General features: G+C 39.5%; 1 protein-coding gene across 7 annotated transcripts; it reads right to left on the bottom strand.

Annotated features, from left to right (window-relative positions):
• Positions 1-191: 191 nt before the first annotated feature.
• mid1 (midline 1) lies at positions 192-26,813 on the bottom strand. 7 transcript variants are annotated; one of them, XM_028591205.1, is made up of 11 exons: positions 26,730-26,813; positions 11,626-12,347; positions 8,942-9,004; positions 5,747-5,842; positions 5,162-5,269; positions 3,909-4,057; positions 3,690-3,817; positions 2,934-3,077; positions 2,164-2,325; positions 1,866-2,073; positions 192-1,275 (listed from the first exon to the last, which is right to left on the bottom strand). In XM_028591205.1, exons 2-11 carry the CDS (start codon positions 12,289-12,291, stop codon positions 927-929), a joined length of 2,073 nt encoding a protein of 690 aa, XP_028447006.1. In that variant the 5' UTR covers positions 12,292-12,347; positions 26,730-26,813; the 3' UTR covers positions 192-926. The 7 variants fall into 7 exon arrangements, with proteins under 7 accessions (XP_028447006.1, XP_028447009.1, XP_028447005.1 ...); XM_028591208.1 differs by lacking the exon at positions 26,730-26,813 and adding an exon at positions 22,422-22,538; XM_028591204.1 differs by lacking the exon at positions 26,730-26,813 and adding an exon at positions 18,208-18,423.
• Positions 26,814-27,770: the final 957 nt, after the last annotated feature.

Raw genomic sequence — 27,770 nt, 5'->3', positions numbered from 1 at the left:
CTTTTCTCTATGATGATGTTGGCCTCGTTTTCTTTTCACTGTTGTGTTGTGAGAGCTTGTTCAAGCTATAGTAAGAGATCAAGTATAAATGAGTGTAAACAACAAGTGTACAGCGTATTAAATTATTATCCTACTGAGACACATTTTAAGCACGCCGTATGTCTTTAAAAAAGGACAAATCTCACAGGGAATCAAATTAAGTCACTTTTATTAAATGTTGAGAGAAACTTAAATGTGAAAATTGTGATGAATGATCTCATAATGCTGAACTGCACTCGCGCATTTACAGATAATAAATATTTCACAATGGCTGAATTGACTGATTTCACATGTGAAACTTGTTCATTTTTGTTATGTGATTTATTTAAGTGCTTTTTCCTAACAAAACAATGACAAGGAAACATTTTAATTACGTGGCTTCGGAATACATTTTATAGTGACTTATACTTCTCAAAGTGCTATGACTTAAAAAAATCTTTCAAAAACATTGCATTTAAAATAAACAATAATACAACCTTCCATAAACATCAGAGTCAGAGAGTCCGCTCGTCACCCTGTCATACACCTTCACACATGAATGGGAAAATGTGTAATATGACTTATACATAAAAAAAAATATGGCGCCTATTTGAAAATTTATTTCAAACTGTAAGCAAACCCTTAGAACCATTCAGCAGTGTAATGTACATATACCCTATGTGCAAAGCAAAGAAATACATCTACAGAAGCTTGTAAATCATTTCTTAAATAATTCTAATGAATTTCAACATAGGCTTGATTAGGAATGTACACCTGGGCTAATATTTGCATCTCGTTCGGTTACTGTTTTTATTTTGTCAACAGTATGTGGACATCACAGTCAATGTGGTGCAGGCAGTCTGGTCTCTTTTTGGGTACACAAAGAAAATCCAGCAGGACAGGTTTTGTCAGTTGTTGTAGTCTGTCCCCTCTAAGTGATCTGGGATGGGCAGTCCAGTGAGGACTGTTAAACACCTGTTCCAGACGTTGAACACGGGGCAGACTGGCTGAGCAAAGTCAACATCAAATGTATGCAAGTGCTGAGAGCCGACAGCGTCGTAGAAAGACAGAGATCCAGAGTCATAGTCCAACAGCACTCCAAGACGACGCAGGTGGGGGGAAGGCTCGATGGGCATCTCCTTACTGTTGTGACGCACCACCCACGAGTTGTTGCATCGAGACAGTACCCAGGACGCAGAGTTTTTGCCAACCCACTCTTGTTTTGGTGCTGACTTGTATGCAATGCCCACTGCAAACCTGCATGCCCAAATGGAGAAAAAAAACGGTGAGATTTCATTAGAGTACATTTATAGCATTCTAAAGCTGAAATATTAAATAAATGAACAACTTTTTGACCTGAAGTTAAGGGATCAACTAAGTTATTACAATTCATTCTGTGGGGAACATGAATGTGTGCACCAGATTTCATGGAAATACATCCAATAGTTGTCAAGATAGTTTACTCAAAACAACAAATGTCAAACTCATGATGGCACTATAGTAAAATTCGGGGGGTTACCAAAGTTACTAGGATTCATCCTCTGAGGACTATGAATATTAAATTTTAAAAAAGCATGCACATCCAAAAAAAAAAATCTTTCTTGGACCAAACTTGATGGGAAACGCTGCCTACTGTTAGATCTGACTAATCAAAACGTTGCACGGCAACAGGAAATAAATAAAAAAAACATTAAGGGACCAAAGAACAGTTGGCAAATTTCACGGCAATTGTTCCAATTCTCCAATAATACAATAACCCCCTTGACATATTTCAGTCCGGACCAAAGTGGTGGACCAAACCATGGATACACAGTGCCATCCCAAGAGATAGACAAGTAAATGTTTACCATGTGCTCCCTCCTATCAGAGCTTCCCAGTAATGGCGGCCGCTGTCAATGTAGACATTTCCTGTGACACCATAGCTGCTGTGGCTGGAGAAGCGGTCCTGACTGTGGCTCTTCTTGGATGACGTCTCGTCCCTCTCCACAGTCAGGTTGTCATGGGACAACCTCAGCTTCCGGTGAGCTGACTTTGGGTCCAACTTGAATGGTTGACCTTAAAGAAAGAGCATGATAAATGCTGGTTTCTATAAGATGCATTGCAATTCTCATTGGAAATGAATTATAGAATAAATTCTTGACAAACTGTTGGTCTTGAGTTTCCCTGGTTCACTGCTGCGGTTTCCAGCCTGGTTTATGGCCTTCAGTATGAAAATGTACTTGGTGCCACACTGAAGCCCATGCACAGTGTAGTGATTTTGCTTGATGTTTGGTACAATCATCCAGCTGTCAGCAGAGTTGCACAAACCTACAGCCCAGACAGACAAGAGAGTCACTGACAAAGTACAAACCAATTGATCATGAAAAAGTATGTTCAACTAACCCCTCATTCAATGTTGGAAATTAAGAAATGGGACAATAAATAATTATATGCAGCATTTCAATCTATAGCTGCAATTTTTGACTCTTCAAATATAGTCGCATTACCATTCATCCGAGTGTACTTGAGCATGGAGGCAGATGAGAATAAATTGCTTGATTGAGCATGTTGTGACCTTGTTAGAGCAATCAATTCAATCAGTCAGCTGCTCATTTCAACCCCGAGATAATATCAAGCTCATGATGTTCATCTAGATGTAAATCTGGTCTGACTGAGCTGTTATTTTTTCCCCACATCCCTTGGTAGACACTGCAAAAATTGCAGTGCATTTTGGTTACATCTCATTACCAAAGAGCCAGGACAGAGCTCTCCACTCCTGCTAATACAACACAATATTATGTCTGGATAGTGTAACATAGCCCCCAAATAATTTAAAGTCCTAGAGTGAAACCCCTTCCAAATCCTTCCATCATTGTCATGTTTCCCACCACAAACATTACACTGCACTCCCACCAGAGACCTGCATATAGACTTACTGACAACATTAGATTGGCTGGTAAAGATGGCATACTGAAGTTCATATGATACAACAGAGAATTCGTCATCTGATGTCCAGTGAACTGTGATCGTGTCGTATGAAGCTGTACATAATTCCTCACGGATTACTGGTGGATTTGGTGCTGCAATCAGAAAACAAAAGACAAACGTTTTTCTGAGACGTTAATGAAAGCTGAGTGGATTCTAATATGCACACAACATAAAAAAAATCACAATATGTTGCAGAGACCAGTGGTGGTAAATAGCACCATCCATTTGTGTCTTTTTATTCTTTGTATCTATGTGTAATTAAGCTTGGTTGCAGTTCCCCCAGCTATCATAGCTACAGACCCCATGCAGAGTTAAATTCACCCTGCACAATAGGCGCTGAGCATAAACAATCAAACCTGTATTCAGCCGAAAATAAAGCTACAACAAAGCTTGTGAGCTTTTTTGTTTTCTGTCGCTAACAGGCACATCGTTGAAATACAAAGTATCGGCTTCTGTCCATGCCACAGCCTTTAAATTGTATGAATCTATAATTGAAGAATAAGGTGAGGATAGTTTAAAATGCCCTGTTTGGATAAAAGGAAAGTAAATTATTTAGTTTGAAGAACTATAGAGTGCGAGTGAAAAACTGCCCAAAAGCTGTAGAGTAACTTAACTCATCTGGCAGTATATGTTGAGCAAGCCACACATAGGCTTTGTGCCAAAACATAAATAATATTGGGCTTGGATTTCAATACCCTGCTCACCTGTGAGGTAATCCAAGCTTTCAAGCATTTTCTTCTCCCGTGTGAAGTCCAACGCAAAAGTATCAAAGGTATCATTCAGGTTCATTTCTGGTAACAGGATTTGAGAGGAAGCTGTTGCCATAGAAACTCTGTAATAAAGAAGCATATTATTAGATGATGACGGTTTTATACACCATATCTGTTGTTTGTTGATAGTGTTGACTTTCATTGTTCCCTCACCTCTCACAGGTGCTTTTAGCCGTTTGGAGGAAGCGAGTGTGGTCCGTCTCCTTGAGAGTTTGGTTGGCCTGAGTGATGAGGGAGGAGGACCTCTCGATGCACTGCTTGCAGCTGGCTATCTGCTGGGCTAGTTTCCTCAGCCGGACAGACTGGGCAGAACAAAAGGACATGTTGATAGATGAAAAGCTTGGTAAATAACCAACCGATGAACTACTTACTGTATGAGGCACCAACCTGCCAGATGCTAGATTTGATTTTACCTTGCCAATTAGAAAAATCCTACTGGGGAAAATCTGATTTACCGGTACACCTTTGACAATTTGATTTTTCAGTTATGTAATATCCACAACACTGTGAGCTTCAACCTGTTTTAAAAGCTGTCCTGGCACAAGTTGTGTATTTATGAAACATCCCTCATAACACTGCCTTAGTAACCAGAACCTCCTGTCCCGCATCTGTGCCTTATTGGCTTAGTGATTGAAAGCAACCTCAGAACCTGACACGAGGCACGGGGTGAGGAAGGAAAGAGTCTTCCTCCAGAGAGCGCCATCACAGGAAGCAGGGCTGATCTTACTTTGACACTGAGCAGGGCACAGCATGCCACTGCCTCTCTAATGGCGTCTAACATGGGAAAAGAAAGGGAAACAATTCAAGAGGCACAGAATACGCACATTTATTGTATGGATTCTGTGCCAGAAGTTCTCGTGATACTGAAGACAAAAACAATAAACAGCAATAAACTCTGCAGTACGGTGAGTATTTCAGTGCAAGTAGCTTTAACGAGTGTACAAAATCACATAAAAGAATTCATCCAAACAGATCTGAGGACATGTTGTCACCAGCCCCCAGTCTGACCTTTAAGGTCAGAAAAAGAGGATGAGTGATTTTAAATCAGCTGAGATGTCAGAAAGCTTTCTCTCAACCCTCAGTGCATTGGAGGCCTATGTTTGAACCTACTGAACCTAGGCCTACTGAACTGGTAAAAGCCTGTTTTATTGTGTTTTTATTTGTAAGAAGAAAAATGTCTTATTGATGTTTTCAAAGGTGACATAGTCTCATCTCAAAGAGTCACATTTTGAAGAGTTTTTTCATCCAACGACAGTGAATTTGTTACTGCTGTATTCTGATAAAGAACAACATGCTTGGGTATTGTATGCTAGCTTATCAGCTGGGTTGGAAAGCAAGGTTATCAACACGCACAAGGTGATAAACACAACAAAGGTTATCAAGACACAAAAGGTGATAAACAGTACCTTGCCCTCCTTTATCTTGGTAGCTATGATTTGTCTCCGCTGCTGTATGATATTAATCAGCTGGTCACACTCCTCCAGCAGCTTGTTTTCTTGTTGCGATGCGTTAACCTAGACAGGACAGATGCATAGATAAGAAAATCATTTGCTTTGACAAAATGTTTTGCTGCACAACTGCAGGTCCACTTGACTAAATCCTCTTTTAAATACATTATTAACAGGACAGTCGACCTTGTGCACCGTGTGTCTTTTTATCCCAAACAAATGCATGATCACAGCCATTGCAATAAACATGTACACAATATTCGATTGCTAAGTTTGAGGAAACACATAATATCTACATACATACACATAAACATATGTGGCCAAAACATTGGCTCTGAAAATACTCAATTTGCAGCAAACTGTATGCATATTGCAGAAATTATTGATCTATAGACTAATGAGCCCTTAATCTTGTTGACGTGTTGAAAAGCCCCTCTCAGATACAGTAATTCATCACTGTGTTAATCATTAAATGAGTTGCCCATGCTATGCCACAGTAGCAAGGAGCCCACACCTGAAAGGGAAAAGATAAACAAACCTCACCTCCACATGTTGGCAGGTTTGGATGAGTTTGCCCATCAGACTTTCCAACTCACTGGTTCTCTTGATTAGACTACTGAGGTTGGAATCCAAAGCGTGCTGCAAAACAAAATTGAAAACGAGTATTTCATTACAAGCTGCCACCCTCATCAAACTGTAAACAGCTGAATAAATCTTGGAGGAGAGTTAGGTGAATGGGAACATAAGGACTGTATGGCTGGAGTGTAATGGGCACAGGAGATGACACACAAGGCTGCCACTGGATATGGCTGGCCACATTTGGGTTTCGATCAGCGTGGAGCCCGCAGTCCTGCCTGTGTGCCAGAGATCTCATCATACTGCCTGCTGAGGCTACGGAGCTAAGCCGAGCATCTGCCAGTGATTTGGACAACTAAACCCCGGCTGTGTTAATCACTGATTCAGATCAAAGGCTTATGTTTCAAGCTTAATCTCTTACTGTAACTGGGTAGCAAAATGACTGTGTGCTGTGTTAGTACAAAACATCTTCTGATTGTAAAATATTATTGTTCTTAAATAGAAGATGAATGATTGATTAATTACATTGCGCTATAAATGATTTCAATGGCAACAAAAGTGTAATCCCACCAAAAACAGAGGTGTCGGAAAATGCTGCAAATCAAACATTTATAGACACGTGTTTTAATTACACACCTATATGGCTGGTCAAAGGCAAAATCTAAATTATTAGTCTTGTAGGACACTGTAAGAAGCCCAGGTTTTCAACTGAATCAGATAAAAACAAAAGAATGCTTGTTTTAACCTATCATTAAAGTTGATATTAATGATGTCTGAGACGTTCACATTGTAAATGGTATAAAATACAAGATGGGTTCAATATTCAATTTATCTCCATATGTTGAAGCACAAACACAAAACTTTCCCTTCAAAAACAGTCAAAAGAAAAGAACAATCTGTTAAGAGAGGCCTGTAGTGGGTAGACCTTCAGCTTAGACGTCTCACATTATGATTTCATAAGGTGGGAGCCGCACTGTGTACTAAAATAGCAGAGGCTTTATTTTACCGCTCACAAATATGATTTATTTATATGAAAGAGAAGGTGATGAAAGCCTTTTCAGATGCCGATGTTGAAGGTACAGGTGAGGTGAGTTCAAACTTTTAAACTGGACACATGAAACATAACATATTAACCAAACCGATGTTGAATATAGCCAAATGTATATGGTTTCAACTCTCCCCTGACAATTTTGTTGTTTGAATATGAAAAGTATCACATGAAGCCAAACAGAGAAAGGGAGAGCAAATGGAAAAAGCGGAAAAGTCTGAGAGACATTTTAGTGTACTGTATTTCTCGATGCGCCTAAAATACAGCTGCTCCTGCAACATTAATACTCTCTGTGTGTTTAGACAGCTCTTTCTAATGGAGGTCTCTTTCCGAGAGTCATTTCAAGCTGATGAGAGGAAAGAATAGCAGCTTCCTTTTGCATGTGAATGCTTCTGGTCCCACACCTTTGCTTTGGCCAGTCTCTCTTCCTTCCTTTCACAGTCCTGAGAGAACACTGACAGGACTTGGGAGTTTTATCCTGTGTCAACATTAGAAGTTGTATCCAGAGTCTGGCACTTTATCCTGTGAACACCACAAGCCCAGTTACACATGCGTGGTTTTAACTTTTTTTTTTAACTTTAGACCGTTAGCTTTCATTGAATCAGAAACACATATCATCGTGAGGTATTCTAGTGTACAAATATACACTATTATCTAGTATCTGTGAACTCAACACTCTATATATAAGTATATTATGGGTATATTAATAGTTTGACCTGCTGCGTTTTCTCTTCTGATATAATTTCAAATATGGGTCTGTTTTACAAATATTACTAATCAAAAATCATTTTTAGTGTATATTCTCTATTGTCACACATGTCACAGTAGAAAAAAACCCCACATGTAATAAAATTAACGATAGCTGAATTCCATTTAGCTGCTTTAGTTTCAAGCTCCTGGTATTGTGTCAGACTGACATGCCTTACTGACATACTTAAATACAACAGAGACATTATTAATGTTATTAGTAACACCTATGCTTTACCTACTACAGTATAACAAGTAAAAATGTCTGGCTTGTTATTAAAAGACTTGTCAGTTATATAACTCATACTGTATATTTTTCAATACTTCTTTATAAAGTGTAATACACGATGCTATGAAACGTATAATTTATTATATTATAATTATATAATCATATTTATTATATATATTTTTTTATTTTACATAATCTGCCTTTCAGCAGAAAACAAACAACATGGCAACGTGGGTTTATGTTCCTGAACATGGCCAAAAGGTTCTTCTACCTTTACCCCATTGCATGTTGGGATTATACTCCAACCACTCCTCTGACCCTAAATAGGAATAAATTGACATAAACCATTTATGATAGATAGACAATAACAGATATACTACCAGACCAGGATCATGTCATATAATGACCAAATCCAGACTGAAGGAATTACTGCATTATAAATGCCTGCTTGCACACACATGTACACACACACTCACGCTAATGTCACAACATCCCCTTCTGTGGGAATTTCTGAGAAATGTGAGGCACTGTGGCTGTAAACATGTGTTTGGAAAAACCGGCAACTATGAACAAGCTCAGCTGCACACCTCCTGGGTCCTGTCCTGCGTGCCACAAGAAAAGAACAATTTCTCTCTGAGATGGGAATTGCTGTTTTTCTTCTGTCACTTGAGGCTTCTAACAATGCAGCTAAGTGCACATTATATGAGTCAACAGGATGCATAGACAAATAAAAGCATGAAGTGGTAGAATATATTGCATCATATAATTGCATCAATCAATTGAGGATATTATAAAGGAGAGAAAACAGATCATAGCTAGTAAGTCTTAGAGAAGATAAAGGATAAAGGACTCTACTCTAAATCCAACACCCTATTGTCTTTAACCACTTGAAGAATCTGCATATTGAAAGATAAAGAACAATACGACTACACTGAAGAATAAAGAATAAAAACACAAAGCAGTATACTACAATTGTCACATTAATAACCAACATGGCTACACTACCAAGTCTCATTACTGTGTCTGACCAGCAATTCTGTTGGTTTTCCAAGGATAGAGCCCTTGAAAAGCAACATACATGCCTAGGTTTTTCCAAATCTGTCCCTGAATGTGGAATTAAAGAAATGATGCTGATCACCTGGTCTGCCTCCTGGTGTGAATGACCACGCCCCACCACATAGAGATAACGGCCAGGGGATTTCTGCACAACGACAGCATGATCAAACAAAGGAGACAGGTTAAGGCTGGTCCTCTGACCTATCTTGCCAAACATGTTGCAAAAGATAGCTTACATCCCAGTTCCACTGTGACCAAGCATTGTGAAAGACAGGAACGGGCACACAAAAGGGTTTCGAGTGTTACTTGTGAAACAGTAAACCACCCCTTTTGTGAGTAATGCATGGACACTGTGAGTGTTTGTGAAAACAAAGCAGATCCTCATTTTTATTTCATGCAGTGGATGCCATGCAGTTCTCAGGATACACTTTCGGATGAACTTTCACAGAACTGAAAAGGTCAATACTACAATTGAGCTAAAGACATAGTCCTGAACTAAAATAGTAAATATTTGTAATTATTTCAGAGATTTTGCTTAAATTCAGTTACATATAGTAGATCAAAGCTAAATTGTTTATTTCCATGTCAAAGGTTCACAATAAAGCTCGTTGCTGTACGATTGCCTTGTTGTGGACTATAAAATGATCCCGAGGTTGCTGGAGACATGATAGAGACCAACATTGTGTGTTTACAAAGCACTAACCCGTTAAGCCAAATTCTCAATCTTATGATAGAAGCATATTGATGTCTATAATGAAAGAGACACCTTTATGCTATGCCACCTATTATGCTCCAGCTAACAGTATCTTCTCATGCCTAATTGATATCGGCCCATCTGCTGAAAGTGAGCACTTCCACTTAACTTGAAAACTGTGAAAGCAGTCTCTCGCATTGGGTGTTATTACACTTGAGACTTGTCAAGAGAAAAACAACCACTCCAACTCACTTCATTTATACTATTTGTCTAAGGTTTATGATACATCTGGTCTTAAAGTAAAAGGCTGGCAATATTAAATTTCTTATTGTAAACAAATCCCAAAATCAAGCCCCAAGCCCATGTTAAATATGTTTATCTTTAATAACAAGTCATGAATATATAGTTTAATTTTTTTTTAAAGCCAAGATTCCTCCCTTAAACAACTGGGCACTGTCATTTTTAGCAAATGTTACTCAAACAGAAGAAAATAGTGTCTTTGGCAGGGACTATTTTCAGCCGTGGATCTGTTACACTAGCGAGTATTCACAGCAGGAGGATGGTTTGACTGTGGGATTGACTCAAAATAAACTACAGTGGCCATGTAATGCAATCTATGCAATGGTGTGGCTCATTTATGTGTTTTTGAACAACAATGGAGGTCTATGGCACAGCTAAATAAGCTATATCAGGCAAAGACTTGTTAGAAGGATCAAGTAATGGTTGTTTATTTTCTTCATGGTATTTGTTGACAATGAGAAAAATATAGAATATTACCACACATTATTGTAAAATCTAGTTTAGGAAGTCATTTTGTAGCATTAGTTATTTCATATTGTTTATCATAGGAAGTTTACAGTATACTGTGTGTTAAGTGAGGGAATTACTGTAATTGTTGGGGCTTTGGAAATTATAGAGTGTGGTCTAGACCTACTCTATCTGTAAAGTGTCTTGAGATAACTCTGTTATGATTTGATACTATAAATAAAATTGAAATTGAAAAATTGAAAGTGCCACTGTAGATTTCCTTAAAGGTCCCATGGCATGAAAATTTCACTTTATGAGGTTTTTTAACATTAATATGAGTTCCCCCAGCCTGCCTATGGTCCCCCAGTGGCTTTATGACGTCATAAGGGGAAAGGTTACCTCCCCTTTCTCTGCTTTGCCCACCCATGAAAAAGAGAGAGACATCATGGTTTGCAAACAATCAAAGTGGTCAAGGCCACACCCCCACCCGCCACCTTGCCCCCCTCTCTCTTCCTCAATAGCATTTAAAGCTACAGACACAGAAATGGCACATACTAGGGAAAGCTCATTGTGGGACTGGCTCTAGTGGCTGTAATTCTGAACCATGGCTGAATTTTGGGAAAGAGACTTCAGATACAGTATTAAGGGACTGAGGCCTATATAAAAGTATCCAAAAAGCAGCATGTCATAGGACCTTTAAAGATAATGCTTGCTTCACATTTTATTTACAATAACATGCATTTCACTTGCCATAACATTATGCAGTATTAACTTATTTGTACTTCAAATTGCATCATATTTATCAAGTCAAGTTGCAGATTATCTGCATTATCTGCATAATTTTCTCTTCACAGAGGGTTCTGATTTATTACATTTTTAACAAAACAGTGGAGGTAGGGGTTCGAAAGCATTTTATCAAATCCAAATCCAGCATCAAATTCACTTGGACCAGGAACCAGATCCAAAATGGAACCAGCAGTTGAAAACCAACCCTAAAAAATAATGGTTCAGCTAAGTCATACTGAAAAGCAACTACTGACTAATGTTACAGTACATGAGACTGGTTTCCAATAAAAATGTCTGCATTAAAATGTATTTTAAAATGTATGAAGTTAAGAACAAAAACATTATCATCGCAACTTTTTATAATTTCCTGATTAACTGGTTTATAGTTTACAGTGCCTGCGCACGTTTCTACATCACTAAACTCAAACCTCTCAAAAGCTCACTTTGAAAGTTTGAATTATTAATAGCTTGCGTACCTGTCATACTGTGACACTGTATAATATGTTAAGGGTTTTAAAAAACTACAGATCATTTCATACCTTGAGTTTGTCAAATCGGTCACCGAGGGCTGCCACGTGGTGGTCTCGGTGTCGGCCAACCAGCTTACACAATGCACAGATCAACTGTTCATCTGTCACACAGTACATGTTGACCTTCTCATCCTCATGCTCCAGACACATAAGCCCTCGCAGATGGGAGTCCAGCAAGGGCTCGATTAGACGGTGGCCCGTGAACGGCTTCTTGTTGGGGTGGGTGGCCTTGAGACACTCATCACAGTATGACACCTCACAGGTGACGCAGGTCTTCACAGCATCCTGCGGAGGGTCCTGCTCACAAAACTGACACTGCACCCGGTCCCCGGGGGAAGTCATGGCTTTGCTGTCGGGGACGGCTCGTTCGCGCCGAGTCTCGTTAGGAGAATTAGGTCCGCTTAGAGAAGCCTTCTGGTAGCGGTCAATGATGTTCTGTAATGTAACGTTACGTTTGAGTCCGTCTAGACCCTTCTGGTTGAGGGTGATGACATAGCGACAGGTTGGACACTGAAATGCGCTGATGGACTGAATTGGCTCGCTGGGCGTGCAGTGTGAGACCAGGATGCGATGGGCACAGTTGAAACAAAGGCTGTGAGCACAGGGCAAGAGCAGCGGGTCCTCAAAGAGCTCCAGACAGATTGGGCAGGTCAGTTCCGACTCCAGCGTTTCCATCTTCAGGCAAAACAAAGTGAGGTCGTCAGCGAAATCCAGGGAAGCTGATCAGCTATCTGTAAGGGTGACAGAGCAATTAATTAGAAATTGGTGATAGCTATGAAAATAGTTAAACTGTGGGAGGTTGTAAACACTCCTTCAATAGAAGGTAATGAGTTGCCTTTAATCTGCAACTATTGTCATGATCACTTATTTTTCAAGCAAAAATACCAAACACTTCTTTGTTTCAGCTTGTAAACTGTAAGGATTTGCATCTTTACTTTATCTAATATAATAGTCAATTGAATATATTTGGATTTTGGACTGCTGGTCAGACAAAACAAGGTATTCAAAGGCATCACCTTTGGCTTTAGGAAATTGTAACTATTGTTACTATTTTCTAAGATTCTATAGACCAAATGATTCATCAAGAAAAAAATAGAAAGATTAATGAAAATAATAATTTACTTGAAAACATTTTTAAATAAAAAAGATCATGCACATTTTGTTTTATTATCATAAGTACTTATGATAATAAGTATAACCAAATTTATCCAGCCCTGTCTTGAGTTTCATTTAATTTCCCCTGAATATGAAAACATGAAAATAAATATTACACTATGTAAATATTTGTAAGAGATATCTGATTATGGAAAAGAAGCAAATTGGGAAGTTAATCCAGCAAGTAGGAAAATACTCAAATCAAAGATATTCTGATTATTATACATATTTCAGACTTCTGGATGGTGTGAACTAACAACTTTGAGAATGCAGCTCATTTTAATTTGGCAGAGGAATAGTCTAGCCTATCCCCATGTGTTCTCTCTACACTGTAGTCGGTAGGCAAGCAGGCCAGTGAGGACTGACAGCTCAGCCAAGCAGAAGTGTATTGGCCTTCTTGCTGATGGCTGGGGCTCCACGCTATCATACAGACACTAAGCCTTTGTTCAGGGCCAGTCAGACACCCCAGCTGCGAGTGGACACACTGTGCTCACAGCGTCTCTCTATGTGAACTCTCTACCTCCACTCATTATGTGGGAAGAAGGCAAAAGCTCATTATCAGGACAGTCGGGCACAAGTAGCCTTTTGAAGTTGTGAGGATACAGCAATTACCTCTGAGCTACAGACCTGGGTTTGTTCTTTCCATTCTATTCAAATCTTCACAGACAGGCAGCTATCCCACTGCACTGTAAAGGAGGCGATTGTTGCACTTGTCTTCTCTGACTGTGATGCATCTGTGGGCCTTTGTTTCTTTGCTATTTTGTTCTTTAAAGACAAAGCGGCGAATGCAAGTTTTTACAGAGGATTAAACACAACCTCTTCACTATGCAAACCCCTTAATGCTAAACATCAAGCTTGTTGGCACAGATTTTGTTTGAAAGTTGGTATTTTATCATTAACATGTTCTTTTTAAATGTCAGATAGTTTGCAGTGAATGATTATTAATTAATTCATGCATCTATAATTAGCCTTAAACCAAACAAATTGCTACAGAGTAACCAAACTGTGGCACACGAAACTACAAAATTGCATAACTTACTTTTTAGCCATTTGTTTGACATGTTGTTACTTGACACGAGACAAAATCACAGCAAAGCTATCAGCTACAATATAGCGGCTACTCAACTAGCACAGGTCTCGTCAAACAGGTTAAGTTGTTGCTTCAACCAGGCTGTCCTCAATACAAAAATGAATAAAGAGCTTTGTATGACAAACACAATGCAAAGACGCTAATCCTCTGATGTCATCGCCTGTGGTATAAAATACCCAGAAAGATTGTAAAACAACACTGTGGCAAAGAGCCACTGCAAACTGGATTACAGCCCTCAAGTACATTAGGCACTCCTGAAAGCTCTCTCCATTCATACACAGTTTACTATACCCACCGATGGATTCCGCCCCACTTTGCAATGCCGAGACATTTCTGCTGAAGGAAAACTTCTGACCTAAATCATGAAAACATATTAACGTCAACAAATGCACCAGCTATAAACCCCAGCATGCTGTAGATATTGGCATCCAGTTGGCACAAGTCTCCACAGCCCCAGTAATCCTGCAGCAGAGCTGTCATTAGGAAGAGATTGAGCAAGAGGTAGAAAGCACAACAGGAAAAGTTGCCCGACAATTCCAGGAAAGCCAGCTCCACCTACAGCTGGAGCGCTAGCCAGTACTGGAAGTTGAAAGAGAGAGAGAGAGAGAGAGAGGAGACAACAGTGAGGGGAGAGAGAGAGAGAGAGAGAGAGAGAGAGAGAGAGAGAGAGAGAGAGAGAGAGAGGCAAAATCAGGAAAGCAGAGCCCTAGCCCATGCCCTCACAGGCAGGTTAGTGTCCTCTCAGCTCTGCCCATTCAGAAATTCAAAGCGTCAGGATCAGTTTCAGGTTTCCTTGTGTGACCACCCCTCTAGCTTCTAGCAGCACAATGCTGTTGATTAGAACTTTTCTTGGCTATGCCACCAGGGATTCAAAGAGAAACACTGAAGACACAAACACAGCTGAGGGCCAGCCTGAGAGGCTGCAGGACTCCTCTGTAACATGGGACAGAGGACTGCGTCTCCCTCAGTATTCAAAACACAAGGTGACGTGGAAGAAGCGAATTACATCACAGACTGTTGTCTGTGTCTCCAGTCTGTGTTGTAGTATGTAGTATGTGTAATACGGCTCAGGAGTGCCACAATTCAAAACAACATATCCAAAACTATGTCTATCTCTCAACCTGCTGACAGCAACAACTGAAAGTCGCTAAGCATACTCTCTCATAAATAGGACTGCAAATGAAGAAAGACACCACAAAACATCATCTGCTACGTACACCTCTGTCCCAGTTGGCCCTCATGTGGGAATCACCGATGTACCATCTGCTTACCATGTGGCACTATTTCCAGACCCCCCCTCCCTCCCCCCCACTGTGCTGCATTTCAATTCTCCTGTCATTCAAAGAGAGTCCCCAGAGAGGCTATCTTCTCTGACAGACAGATACACACTGTAAATATTAAGGAGACACTAAAGTTTCGACAAAGTGGTGGGTGTGAGCTGCATTGCTGGGGATATGCACATGGGAATGTGACAAGCATTCCCAAGGTTTCTCTTTATACGGTCTCCAACCGGGATGGATTTTAGTACCATGAGTTCAGCAAAAGGACTTGAAACTGAGCACACACATTTGAGGGGAATCCGAAATAAAGGAGTTTGTTTTAAAAAAAGAAACTCTGAACTTCTTATTTTTTCTCTCTTCTGATTGCTCCCGTTTCAACGTTTGAACACAATTCACTCACACGATCAGTGTATAAGGAAGACTGCTTTCAGAATACCTCAATATAGATAGACAGGGCATTGATATGCTTTTGCAATATGACTTTCCTTGCACTCAGAGGCATGAATCAGGTTTCCTCACAACTGCAAAACACCCTTTAAGACTCACAAAAGCTATATTATGGTATATAATATCCAGAATAGAAAACAATCACAAAACACATACCAATATGACAACCAAGTTTGCTATAGTTTGATAAATAATGCGTGAAATGTGTAAATGTCCTCCTTTTGGAGTACAAATTGTATTTACAGCTTAGGCCATTGTGTTGCAGAGCAGAATTATGCTTCAAGATGCTTAACGTTCAACACTAGCAGATATGACAGGTGTGAGACATATGCTCCTAACTGTGTGGCTTTTTGATGAACTTGAGCACCAACTTAACATTTGGAGTTTTATTTGATTAGGAAGTAATGGCTCATTTAGAGATGAAACAATTACATTGTCTCAGATACGAAGACAATTTCCTGCTCAAGCACTTTCTAATCCTTTTGGTTATGGTGTTTTATCACCTTTAATGATGGCTCTGAGCCATGTATTCAGCAGCTGAGAGAGTGATTGCTCTTTGTCTTCTTTCCTGGGGCAGACACCTAACATATTTATCTGTAATCCTGTCTTCACAGTGTGGCTGTGACCAATGTGCAGCCTGTTGCTGCTCCCTAAAGCAGCCAGCTCAGCAGCAGCCCACTCAGGCCTAATGTGATTTACAGCTGTGGCAGCACAAGCCAGCTGATTGGACTGACAAATCTACCTGATCTGCAGCTGCACACATTACCGAGATTAGCTGCATGAAGCCTTGCCCTGACCAACATCCATTATTACTGATTATTAAAGGTGGCTTGTGAAGGGCAAGTTAATTACAGAAACATTTAGGCTACTGTATTTATAACTCATCTGGCAAACAGGAATGAGAAGTATGACTGCCATGTGTGCACTCATGGCAAACTGATGTTAGAAGACATAAAATTGTTATGAAAGTGAAAGATGGCTCAAATCAACTTCCCATTAAGAGGCTCCAGCTTGAGTGAGCAGGATTTTTTATAATGAAGCTCCAAATGAGGAAATGCATGCCACTAAAAATCTATACTGCACAATGTTTGTAGCTAATGAGTTTCATACAGACTGATACCTTGATATAGAGGTCTAAAGGTCAGCTGAACAAGTTTCTTCCTCTTTCTTTTGTTTCTCTGTGCGCTTACTGTCCGTGCTGTACAGGTCATCCTGGTTACAGCATCACAAGTTGCACTAAACTCTCATTTCCTCTCCGAGACTTGGCAGGTGGGATCGGCGGGAAAACACCGCATCCTTTCCACAACCACAGGAACTTTACAGAATGCGACTTTCCAAGCATGCGGCTGCAGCCTCATTAGTCCGCATAAAAGAAATGTCTTACTAAGCCCAAAACTATCGTGCGGAGGTAGTTCGTTAACATCAAAACGCACAAACCAGTTCATAGCATATTTATGTCTTACCTCGTGTGTGGATAAGCGATTTGTAAACGTCACACAACAATAATGATGTTCTATTGCCAGGGAAGACATGCAAAGAGCGACATCGTGTGGCTGATTTATAATTTACAGCAAACACGTATCTGTCCTTACTCATGTCAAAATTACATGATGACATTTTTGCAGTTATATTTAAAAAATAACTAGAATTTAAAAATTGTTAATTCGATTATGTCTAATTGTACTCATTTTATATGTATGCTAAGTCTACAAGAAAACTGATTACAACAACAACAATAATAATAATAATAATTATAACACAAATAATTGCCCTCTCATAAATCTTATCATAACTTAGACTTAAAACCAATTCAACTGTTCTTTATAAATACCTCCACATGTGTTGCCATGGTGACAGCTTGATATCTATTTGTCACACTAGTGATCAAAGGCAGCGCACTCTCGGAAGATGTCTAACATTCCTCCTGACTGGAACAAGATAAGTTACTAATTAATAAGCGAAACCATAGACCCAACAGCAATGCCCCAGTTTTACTCTTCATTAGCTTCATGTAAAATGACTCCTATGCATGTAGGCCTGTCACAAACTGTGTTCAGATTTATTGCCAAAGCATATATGGATGTAGGAGGGGAGAAAAGTCAGTATCTTTTATCTTATCAGTGGAAAAAAAATGGTATTCTGTAGGTCATGAGGCTACCAGATTATGAATGAAAGGCTGCAAACGTTTATGATGACTGGGAAAAGGAAAAGGATTAGATTAAAGAAATAATATTCAAGGTCCACTCAAGTGATTGCTCAACACATTATATTATATCCTTTTAGATAGAGCCTGCACAGACGCATATATTTGAAGAAATTCTACAAAGTGTACACAGAATAGCTGCTTTGACATTGGAAAACTACCAGTTTCCAACTACTCCAGTTACCTCCACTCTCTTTGATGTTTTTGAATAACAAAATTCCCCTCGGCCTTCTCACTTAGTCATTTTATCCCTCAAAAATTATTCACAGTTCAAAACATGAAGGAATCTATGAACACAAGGCCAAACATCCTCAGAAAACTCTGCCCGAAGGCTTGGAAACATATGATGACTCTATGTTTTGGTATGCACAGTAACATATCACACAGAGTGAGATACGAATGACCCTCTGACTTACCCGCCACATGATTACATCCAAGCGAGGAAAGAGCCACCTTTAATATCAGTCAGTGTTGATTTTTGGGCTCTGCCAAAGCTGATCCAGTGCAGTGGTCTGAACTTTGAATTGAGTGACTCGTCTCTCCTACTCTCTGTAAGTTTCTGACCTTAACCCTGTTCACCAAGCCCACTGAAAACCAGTAGGAGGATTAAAACTTTCCACCCTCTTCTCTGCTCTTACTGTAGAGACTGTACCTATCCCATCTACACACAGTGGGCTGCACATTGTTGCACTGGCCAATCACATGAAAGGGGCAGGACTTCTGCTGGTTTGGTCTATCACTGGAGGCTTCCAGTGCATGGAGTGTTGCCATAACTCTCAACAAAGCTTTTTTTGTCATCCCCAACTTAACATCATCCAAAAAGCTGAAGCTGCACACAAAACAAAACAACATTCAGTGCAAATAATAAAACGTTCTCTCTTGATTTGTGCATGATCGGTGTGATGTGCAAAATCTGCTATCTGTAAATGTGTTTCATGCTTAAGATGAGATTTGATACAGCCAAATGAAATAGTGCATAAGTAAACACAGAAATCAATGATGATTATTCTCTACAGGAAGGACAGTGACGCTTTGTGTCTGAATCAATATCCCAGTGCACATGCTAACGTTGGATGAACACAGATATAACAACAGACAATCCACTGTTTTTCTCACACAACCGTATTCTGCTGGCAGTTGTCATGCTCATTTGCACAGTTGGTGATCAAGGAAACCACATTTAGTTGGGAACCTACATTCAGCAACATTATTGCTAAAAGCGACCCCTTTTGTTTTTCCATGTGAATACATTTACTGAAATGAAAACACGCAGGAATGTATTGTGGTTTGTGACAGTTGACTTATAGTGTTGAAAGTTGTCTCAGATTGCTTGCATCTGTTCACCACTCTTTGGCTACGTGGAATACGTTTCCAACACCAACATGTGCTGGCTGACACGATGGGCATCCAAAATCACATTAAGTTTGATCAGTTTCTCAGCTCTGGATCTGAGCCCAAATTCAATGTTTAAATATGAGGTTTAAGGTATTTAGTTAGCGGCCATTACCTCAAACGCCCTTGTCAGCGACATCAAGTCAGTGTGTTTGATATGGTATCTCTGTGTAAAGCAAATGTTTATGTTATGTGGTAAAACCACAGCATATAAGGCATGGATTTATTTGGATTAGTAGTAACCCAAAACCCCTGCCAGGACCTATTGTGTTTCAGGTTAGCCTGCAGGGTTCAATAAAGTATGAAAAGAGATGTGACAGCAACAAAAACAACTTCAGATTTGAAGGTATGTTAAGGCACATAATGACTTGACGTAACATAAACCTATTACCATCTTGGTTATTGCATGAGACCCAATGCAAATGCAATGCTTACGCCAGTATGTACAGTACATAATGTGCAATAAAGCCTACAAATTCAGTTTAATTCAGTTGCAGAGGAAATTCATTGAAGAATAAATAACCCTAGCTGAAACATTATAATTGATATTTTGTTTTCATTGCAATTTTAAATTTTTTATAAATCCAAGAATAATTTGCTAAATTTCAAACATATAGAAGGAAAAGCATGCAGAATACTGCAAAGCATGTTTACTTTAGCACACAAAAACTTTTTCAAAGCCAAAGAGACCTAAAGGGGACTTTGGAAGTCTCCCATTGGAAATACAGATGATCCCTTACCTCACAGTCTGTTAGTCAGTCAACCAGACAGCCGATAGTCCGGGTGACAGATGATTACAGAAATAAAGCACAGGAAGATTTTTCTAAAAACACTGGCTTTCCTCAGAAGCCTCCCTTTAGCTCCTACTTTCTGTCTAGGCTCTGTTTCGTCTGCTTCACCGCTATCTCTGAAATTCTCCTCACACAACCTCTTCTTCTCTAATCCTCTCTAAAGGAAGCTGAAACTGCTCCGAATGGTTCAACCAGGCGCCGACTTCTCAGGCTTTTCCCCTCTTTGTATTATTTTGTTGGCTGGGATCATTAACTTAGTCCCATGAGAACATAAGGAGGTAAATAACCCCCCTTCTTTCCAGTGGGAGGCTGTCAATCACAACTGATGATGAGGTGGTGAGGGGGGCGCTTTTAGCAGCCAAGGAGGCACTCCTGATTGGTCACCGGGGAACAGAGGTGCCCTGCATGACAAATGGGAGCACTGGGATGGATAGGCCTTGGAGAGACTCTCAGCTGAGGTTACGTGCACATTTTTAATAGACTTTTATGCAGCTCAGTCATTACCATGTTATTCAAAAAGAAAATTAAGCTATATGGAAATGAGTTATCAAAGCTGACACAGCAAATGTCTATTTTAAACAGCTGAATTCATGAAAATGTAATTTACAATGTACATGGCTAAATAGCTAAATGTTAGGGTTGACATGAAGCTCTTTAAATGACTCTTTGGTACAGTCTGGACACTCAGTGGGGGGACTGGGAGGAAAGCATAAAGCTTCTGTTGCCATGGCGGTGTGGCAAGAGCAACGATGCATCTTGGCACTCGAGCCAAATACCACTCTAATCTTTTCATTGGCAAACTTTTCAGCTCTCTCGTCACAGCTTGTTTATTTCTCAGTCAAGCCTACTGTTGTCTGTCACTCTCCAGTTCCTTCCAACATCCCATGCCAGTCCGAAGTCTGTTGCATTTTGTAAGGAAAAGAAATGTATAAAGACACTGTAAGCGGTGAAACAATAGCTGAGACAGGTCACTCTGCTTCCAGTGACCACGACTAAACTCTTAAGCGGACAAGTAAGGAGAGAGAATAGACAAATTAAGCATGACTTCCACTCGTTCTGCACACATTACCCACACACTAATGGATTTGTAAACAGAATAACACACATCCATTTCCAATGTAAAACACACACAGCAATGTTACATTATTCCCACTCCTCAGATGTATGCCAACCCCAGTAATTTACAACAGCAAGAAAATCTACAAGACAGTGTTACTGCTACCGCTCAAGGCTGCACATTGCTGTATATCCAAAAATTGCCTGTGAAATAATGACTTTGCCTCTTCACTCTCTCACACTAAGATTCATTTCAGTGCAATAAAATGCCATAAATCTCATAACATTTACATGGATTGTGGAGTCAAACTGACATTTGAGGCCAGTGCTTTCTAAAGGTGAAAATGGTTTTCCGCACTCCCGGGTCAATCCAAAGTCACGCCTTCTTTTCTGAACTGCAATAAACATTAAGTGGAAAAAAAAAGTCTGTTTCTGTTTTAACCATTCCAAAAAAGAAAACTTGTCTGGGATGCGGTTTAAGCAACTGTTCCTACTTCACCCACTGGAAATGCAACCTGATTCTTGATCCAGGCTAACACACACAGTTTCTGTGGCTTTCAGCCTGGAAAATGGACCCAAAACATTTATTTTTGTGTATTTATTCATCAATAATTTATCAATTTAACTTCCACTAATCAAAAGAAATATAATGTATTGTTCCAATCCAAATATGTGACATCTACTGAGTCATGATGTATCAACTTTGACAAAAGAGAAACTGACTGTTCCATCATAGCTCAAGGACTCTAAGCCACAATTTAATTCAGTCCAGAGGTTGGGAAGCAGACAATAACAATTATATTTCTTGATTATGTTTTTGTAAAAGTGGCAATCAATATGTTAAAGTTCTTTAAGTTAAAATTACTTCCAGAAAACATGTTGAATTATGCTGTACATATATATATATATATATATATATATATATATATATATATATATATATATATATATATATATATATATATATATATATATATATATATATATATATATATATATATATATATATTCCTTATCAATAAGTAACAGCACTGTCAGAATAATTATTCAAAACAAATGAATATTCATCCCCACTAAATAAGGCCATTTGCTGCCTAAAGCAGCTCTCTCTGTGGCGGTTGGCACATCGAGCTGTATTAATTGGACAAAGACCTGAAAAGGGCCAAAAAAGCCTTCCTGAAGGAGCAGATAAGAAGTTGAAAGAAAAAAAGGCTGTGAAATGTAATGTTAAATAAACTTTGATGGGTGAAAAAGAAACAGGCTTTCTCTCAGGGAGGAGGACACAGTGGATATGGTCAAAACCACTTCACCAGAATTGTTCACTAAAGCAAATCATCATAACTTTTCCATTAAATTCAGCAGGTAAACAAAAGGCAGCTAGCCTGACTCACGTGCTATTGTCCAGTGTGATCCTCTAAAACACAGCGAGAAGATGCAACTCCCACTGACGGCTCAGCATTCAGTAGCACATGGATGAGAGACTAAACTAAACATGCAGTAGCATCCTGGCTAGTCTCTTTCCACACGCCCTCCCTTATTGCTAGAGATCCCCACTCTGCCCCAGCCCCAGCCGTTTGCTCACGCGAGCATAAAACATGCCCAGGAAGCGTCACTTCCACTGGGTCATTTCATGGATATTGTCTCCATTAATGTCCGGGTCCATCAACACCCCCTCCTCTGTGGGGTTGAGCTCTTGCCCTTGGCTCCCCACCCTTTCAGCAAAAAGACAAAGATGTAGCAAATGGAGAGACAAAGGGGGGGTGCATGAACCTTGGGGAGCACATTTTTGATGAGTTTCTGACTACACAACCAGGCCCTGAACAGATGGGATCAGTCTCCAGGGCCCTGCTGCATGGTTGCATTTAATACACAGCTCCATACATCCTCACAATAAATGTTTTATTCTGCTGCTCACTAAATGGCAGTCATCAGATCACACACCACAAACAAGGCAACACAAACAGAATATCTTTATCATGTTGTGTTTTCTTAAGCCCTAACATATTACTGCAATTAAAGCACGTGCCAGATTGATTTAGTCCATACTTTGGCATCAAGATGGTCTTTTTGAACACAGATCTAAGCAGCAATGATTGTTTTCCTAGTATAGTCCAAAACAGCTCCTCATTTTGCCAGTAAACAATAAGATGAAACGTAGTCTGTCCTCGCATGGCAAAGGTTCAAGATTTTAATTGCTTTCATCCCCAAGGCATCCTGCCCATAACTGAGCAACACACAATCAGTCCAAACATCAAGCAAATAAATGAGCACGTTTGTGCCAAGCCAATTTACACTTACTTCAATTTATCTTTAACATTGAGGTGCTATTCAAGAGAAAAGTCCCCCCTTTCAATTAATAAAGATATGTATCACAGAGGCATGTTGAAGCTCATATAATATCTGCTGTGCACATCACTTCAGTCAATGTCTACATGCATTTAGTGTGGGTTATGATTAGCTGGCAGAACATATGGGACTGTTGTGAGCATTGACCTGGAATTGATTCTTTTCCTCTGAGTATATATGCTGCTGTTTTATTGGTGCTGTGTTCATGGTTTTGCCAACAACCAAATCAATTGTCAATGTAGTTATCCTGTGTAATATGGTGTAACAAAGAATTAAAAGCTCTGAACGTAACTGGTGTGACTGAATTTAGTATGAAACATATTTTACCGTAAAACATTTTAAATGTAGATTTACATTTTGATAGTTCAGGGATGAAAGAAAGCTACGTAAGTCTTCTTAAGAAGCAATGCCTTAAAGCGGGGGCGTTCAACATTTTTTAAGCCAAGGACCCTTAACTGAAAGAGAGACAGATCAGGGACCCTACATATATTGTATCAAATTAAGTTGCATATTAAACTGGGCCTAAAATAACGTGGAGGGCAGCCTAAAGCCTTTAGAGATACATTTTTGCATAGAATACTAAGTTATTAAAATAGCCTAATTATTGCTTGCCTGATTTTATAAATCATGTTTTAATGTTAAACATACATGTGGCACAGTGAATACTCAGGATGAACTGTATCTGTGGATGGCTATCTTAGTGACTACCTTAACTATAGTCCAGTACGCCTATAATCACTGGAGATTTATATTTGCTAATAATATGTTATTTTCATGTTAAGACTTTTAAATTTTTTTAAAACAACTTAACAATAATTTGGAGGCCCCCCTGCATTGACTCTGAGGACCTCCTAGGGGTCCCGGACCCCCTGTTGAAGATCCCTGCCTTAAAGACACTTGATTAACATTCAAATTGATATACCATTATACTTTACATCTGAAATTGTAGTTATGGTTTACTATCTGCTTTCATGGAAAGATTAAAATAAAGTTACAGTATAAAAATTCTGACAAAAGATGAAAAGAAAGAAATGAAGTCCAAAGGAAACATCATTTACCGAGAAAAACAGTTATACTTTGTGGCTGAAAGCAACACAATGAAATGCTGCACTGTCTGGCGTTTTCTCATTGAAATCAAACAGTGAAGGGATTTTTGGGAATGTAAGGTCATGTGTTATGTTTAGTCCACACCACAGCTCCGTTGCCTGAAAGTCTTGGCTTTTATTTTTTCCTGAAAAAATGAATCCTTCTGAACAGGGTGCGGTGAACGCCTGCTACATTCTTTGCTGCTTCGAGAAGTCTGTAATTGCTTCCAGCTTCTGAGGCATCTACTGCAGAAAACAAGTGTCACATCTTTATCAAGAATCTCCCCTCGACAACACTGAACTTATCTTATCAGAGATGATACAAGTGAAGCACTCAATCACTCTTCCATCTGCTAACTCCACCTAAAACCCAACCCCCAAATCCCAAATATAGTCCTTTTTTTTACAAGTAGTACTAGCATTTAAAGACACTACTAATCTTATCTAGGATATATAAAGCTTTACTTTAACTCAGTGCTGTTCCTCCATCCTACAGTCACAGAGTCACTACACACTACAGTCCTAAACCAAGAAATCCTGGAGGAGGTCTGAACATCTGCTGTGTTGTGCTGCGTTCATGTGTCCGAGGAGACTGTCAGAGCCAAAGGCAGAAGCCCAGCTGTTAGGATCAGGGTCGGCAGCATCCGGGCCAAGGAATGTGTTCGAAACACTCTGCTCAGGATAAGACACTTTTGACAGTATTGTCACTGTTGCAGCTGGAGCTATCACTTTTAAGCACATAGATAAAAAAAATAAAATAAAAAAAAGTCCAGTCTCTGCTGTGTACAGATGCTATTAAGGTTAAGAGGCAGTCAAACTGATCAGTTTTCTGCTTTTGCTGTGAGCCTTGGCTCAGTGTGGCCCTACTAAAATATCCTCACTTCATCTACATGTCAACAAAGCATTCCTTCAAGACAAGTCTCGGACACATTCCTCAGTGTTGGCCTGTGACACACATTCTCTGGAGTTTGAAATGGATTAAACATTTACTTTTCCTGCAGAGGTATCGTTGATAAAATAATATTCAGCCGCACAGTGTGGTGAGTCCACTCCACACACACATCAATATACAAGTACCCCATTTCTATCCACACTCATTGGCTCTGACAATGAGACTGAACCAGCATTGGCTCTCTCCCTGTCACAACAAGCAGACCTAGAGAAGTCACAGCTGCTGGTGGAGCTGGCACCGCTGACCTGATGGTGACAGTTTTGTTTATCATTTGGCATGCAGATTGAAGAAACAGAGCTTGAGTGAGTTTTGAAAAATACTAATAATAGTCTTCTCTGTCCAGTTCAGAATGTGAAAAAGGGTGGTTGAAGAAAACATAATTCAATTCCAAAGGCACAAAAGATTAATATCAAGAACGATTGCTTTACTTCGAGTCCCTTAAAACAGAGGGAAGGAGGGCGTTTCAGAGCAATAGCAGAACCAGATGCTTGCTAAATGAAAGTACTGAAAGCCAAAATGAATTCACCAGAGTTCCCTATCCACAGTTATTTGGCACAATTACGCATTCTGTTCTCTCTTAGAACAACATGGCATTGCTTTAGCTCTCACCAAAAGAAACGTTAGGGGGAAAATAATGCCGCTCATTGACAATCATAAGATTTCTTGTAAAAATACATAAAACTGAAAATCTTGGACAACAAAAGCATAACAATAAATTGTTCCCTGTGGATAGGAAATGTTACTTTTTTGCCAGTTCAATAATTTGCCAGCAGTTTTTTTTTTTTAAGGAAGCTGATATGAGTATATTCAACTGTCAGCAGATGTGATGCATGTGCACACAAGACTGAACTTGTTCATCCGGCTCACCTCTAAAATATAATTTCTCACTGAGAAGCACATAAAGTGCAGTGTAGCCGTCTCGTACCAACCTGGTTGTTTACTCATGTGCATCCAAGTGTGTCTCTAATATATTCCTGACTGTGCAGACTGCAGTTGTTGATTCACATGAAGGAATCAGCATTCAAGTATTATAGATGGCATGCAGTGATTGATGTGTTTAAATCTATAAAATTATTTAAATCTATTTCAAGACTTCTACTTTAGCAGAAACTTTATGGGTAAGTATTAAGGCCATCACAGTTACCTTTACTCTTTTTCTGACTCAACACAAAAGTGATAGTATTCCCTCAAGTGTCCCACTGCTCAGTCTGAGACAGTTAGCGTTGCTACTCTGGGGAATAGAAAAAATATTTAACCTAGACCTCCTGAATCTCCCTTAACCCAATGCCGTTAACTGTTTCTTTATCAGATCTTACCTGCTTCCCCATGGCTGCGGTGGTGTGTGTCTCTCCTTGTGAATAAATATTAGGCTAATACAGAGTATGACTTTTAGGCAGCTGGTACTTCCCCTGAGGTAAAACAGACAGGAGACAGGAGGTTGAAGGTGTTCTGTCTGCACATACACTCCCCTTCATTGGGGTGTGTACACACACATACCTCACTGACACACACTTTGCTTCTCGTCTGCTCTACAGGTTGACACAGGAGCATGGAAATCTCCCGAGAAGAGTATACTTAACCCTTGCGCAGGCTGACATTGAATGGAATAATAAAGGAAGACAATTCATTATCTCCACATATTACCATAAATATCAGACAGAAAATTGTGAAATCTTGACTTGCACCAGTATCACTAGCCAGTGGTACTGTTGTAGCTTTCCACATTACGTGTAGCTAAGAGAAAGAAAAATGGGTGAAAATGTGTGTCTGGGCCTGGTACTGATACACTGTAAGTCAGCGTCAGATAACAGGGATAAAGGGCTTTTCTTCGTCACCGCAGGCGGCTCCATTGAGTTCCAGCGGAGAGAAATAAGGATCAAGCTTAAGGACCCACAGAAGCCAGCAGGCAGAAAGCAGCAAAGAAAGAAAAAACTTGCTATTAAGCAAGAGAGAATTGGTTTTCTCCACCCTAATGAGAATTCTTCCTGTGAGATGGATGACTCAGTCTGAAAACACAATTCCATACTTGCAATAATGAGATCATATTTGAGGAATTGGGTGTACATCCCTCAAGTGTAGAAACAGTCAAGGTTACCAAGAATTTCAGTGAGGTCTAACCTTAAAGAAAGGAATTTCCCTTGTTTTTCAACTCCTAATAAAATAAAATTACTGAATATAAACATCCATTGTGTCTACTTGTCAAAAAAAGTTACTATAAGGGTGTAATGGTCACCACATCAGAAAGATTGCATGGATAAAAATATAGAGAGAATTTTGCTTAACTCACTACAAATGATGTTGCCAATAACACTGAATAAACACCTTCTAACAGTGCCAGACGTCCTCAATACCCTTGA

The sequence above is a fragment of the Perca flavescens genome, chromosome 11, assembly GCF_004354835.1.
Source record: "Perca flavescens isolate YP-PL-M2 chromosome 11, PFLA_1.0, whole genome shotgun sequence".
Classification (NCBI taxonomy): Eukaryota; Metazoa; Chordata; class Actinopteri; order Perciformes; family Percidae; genus Perca; species Perca flavescens.
Note: the sequence above shows the minus strand (reverse complement) of the source record. Positions and strands in the feature narration are given on the sequence as shown.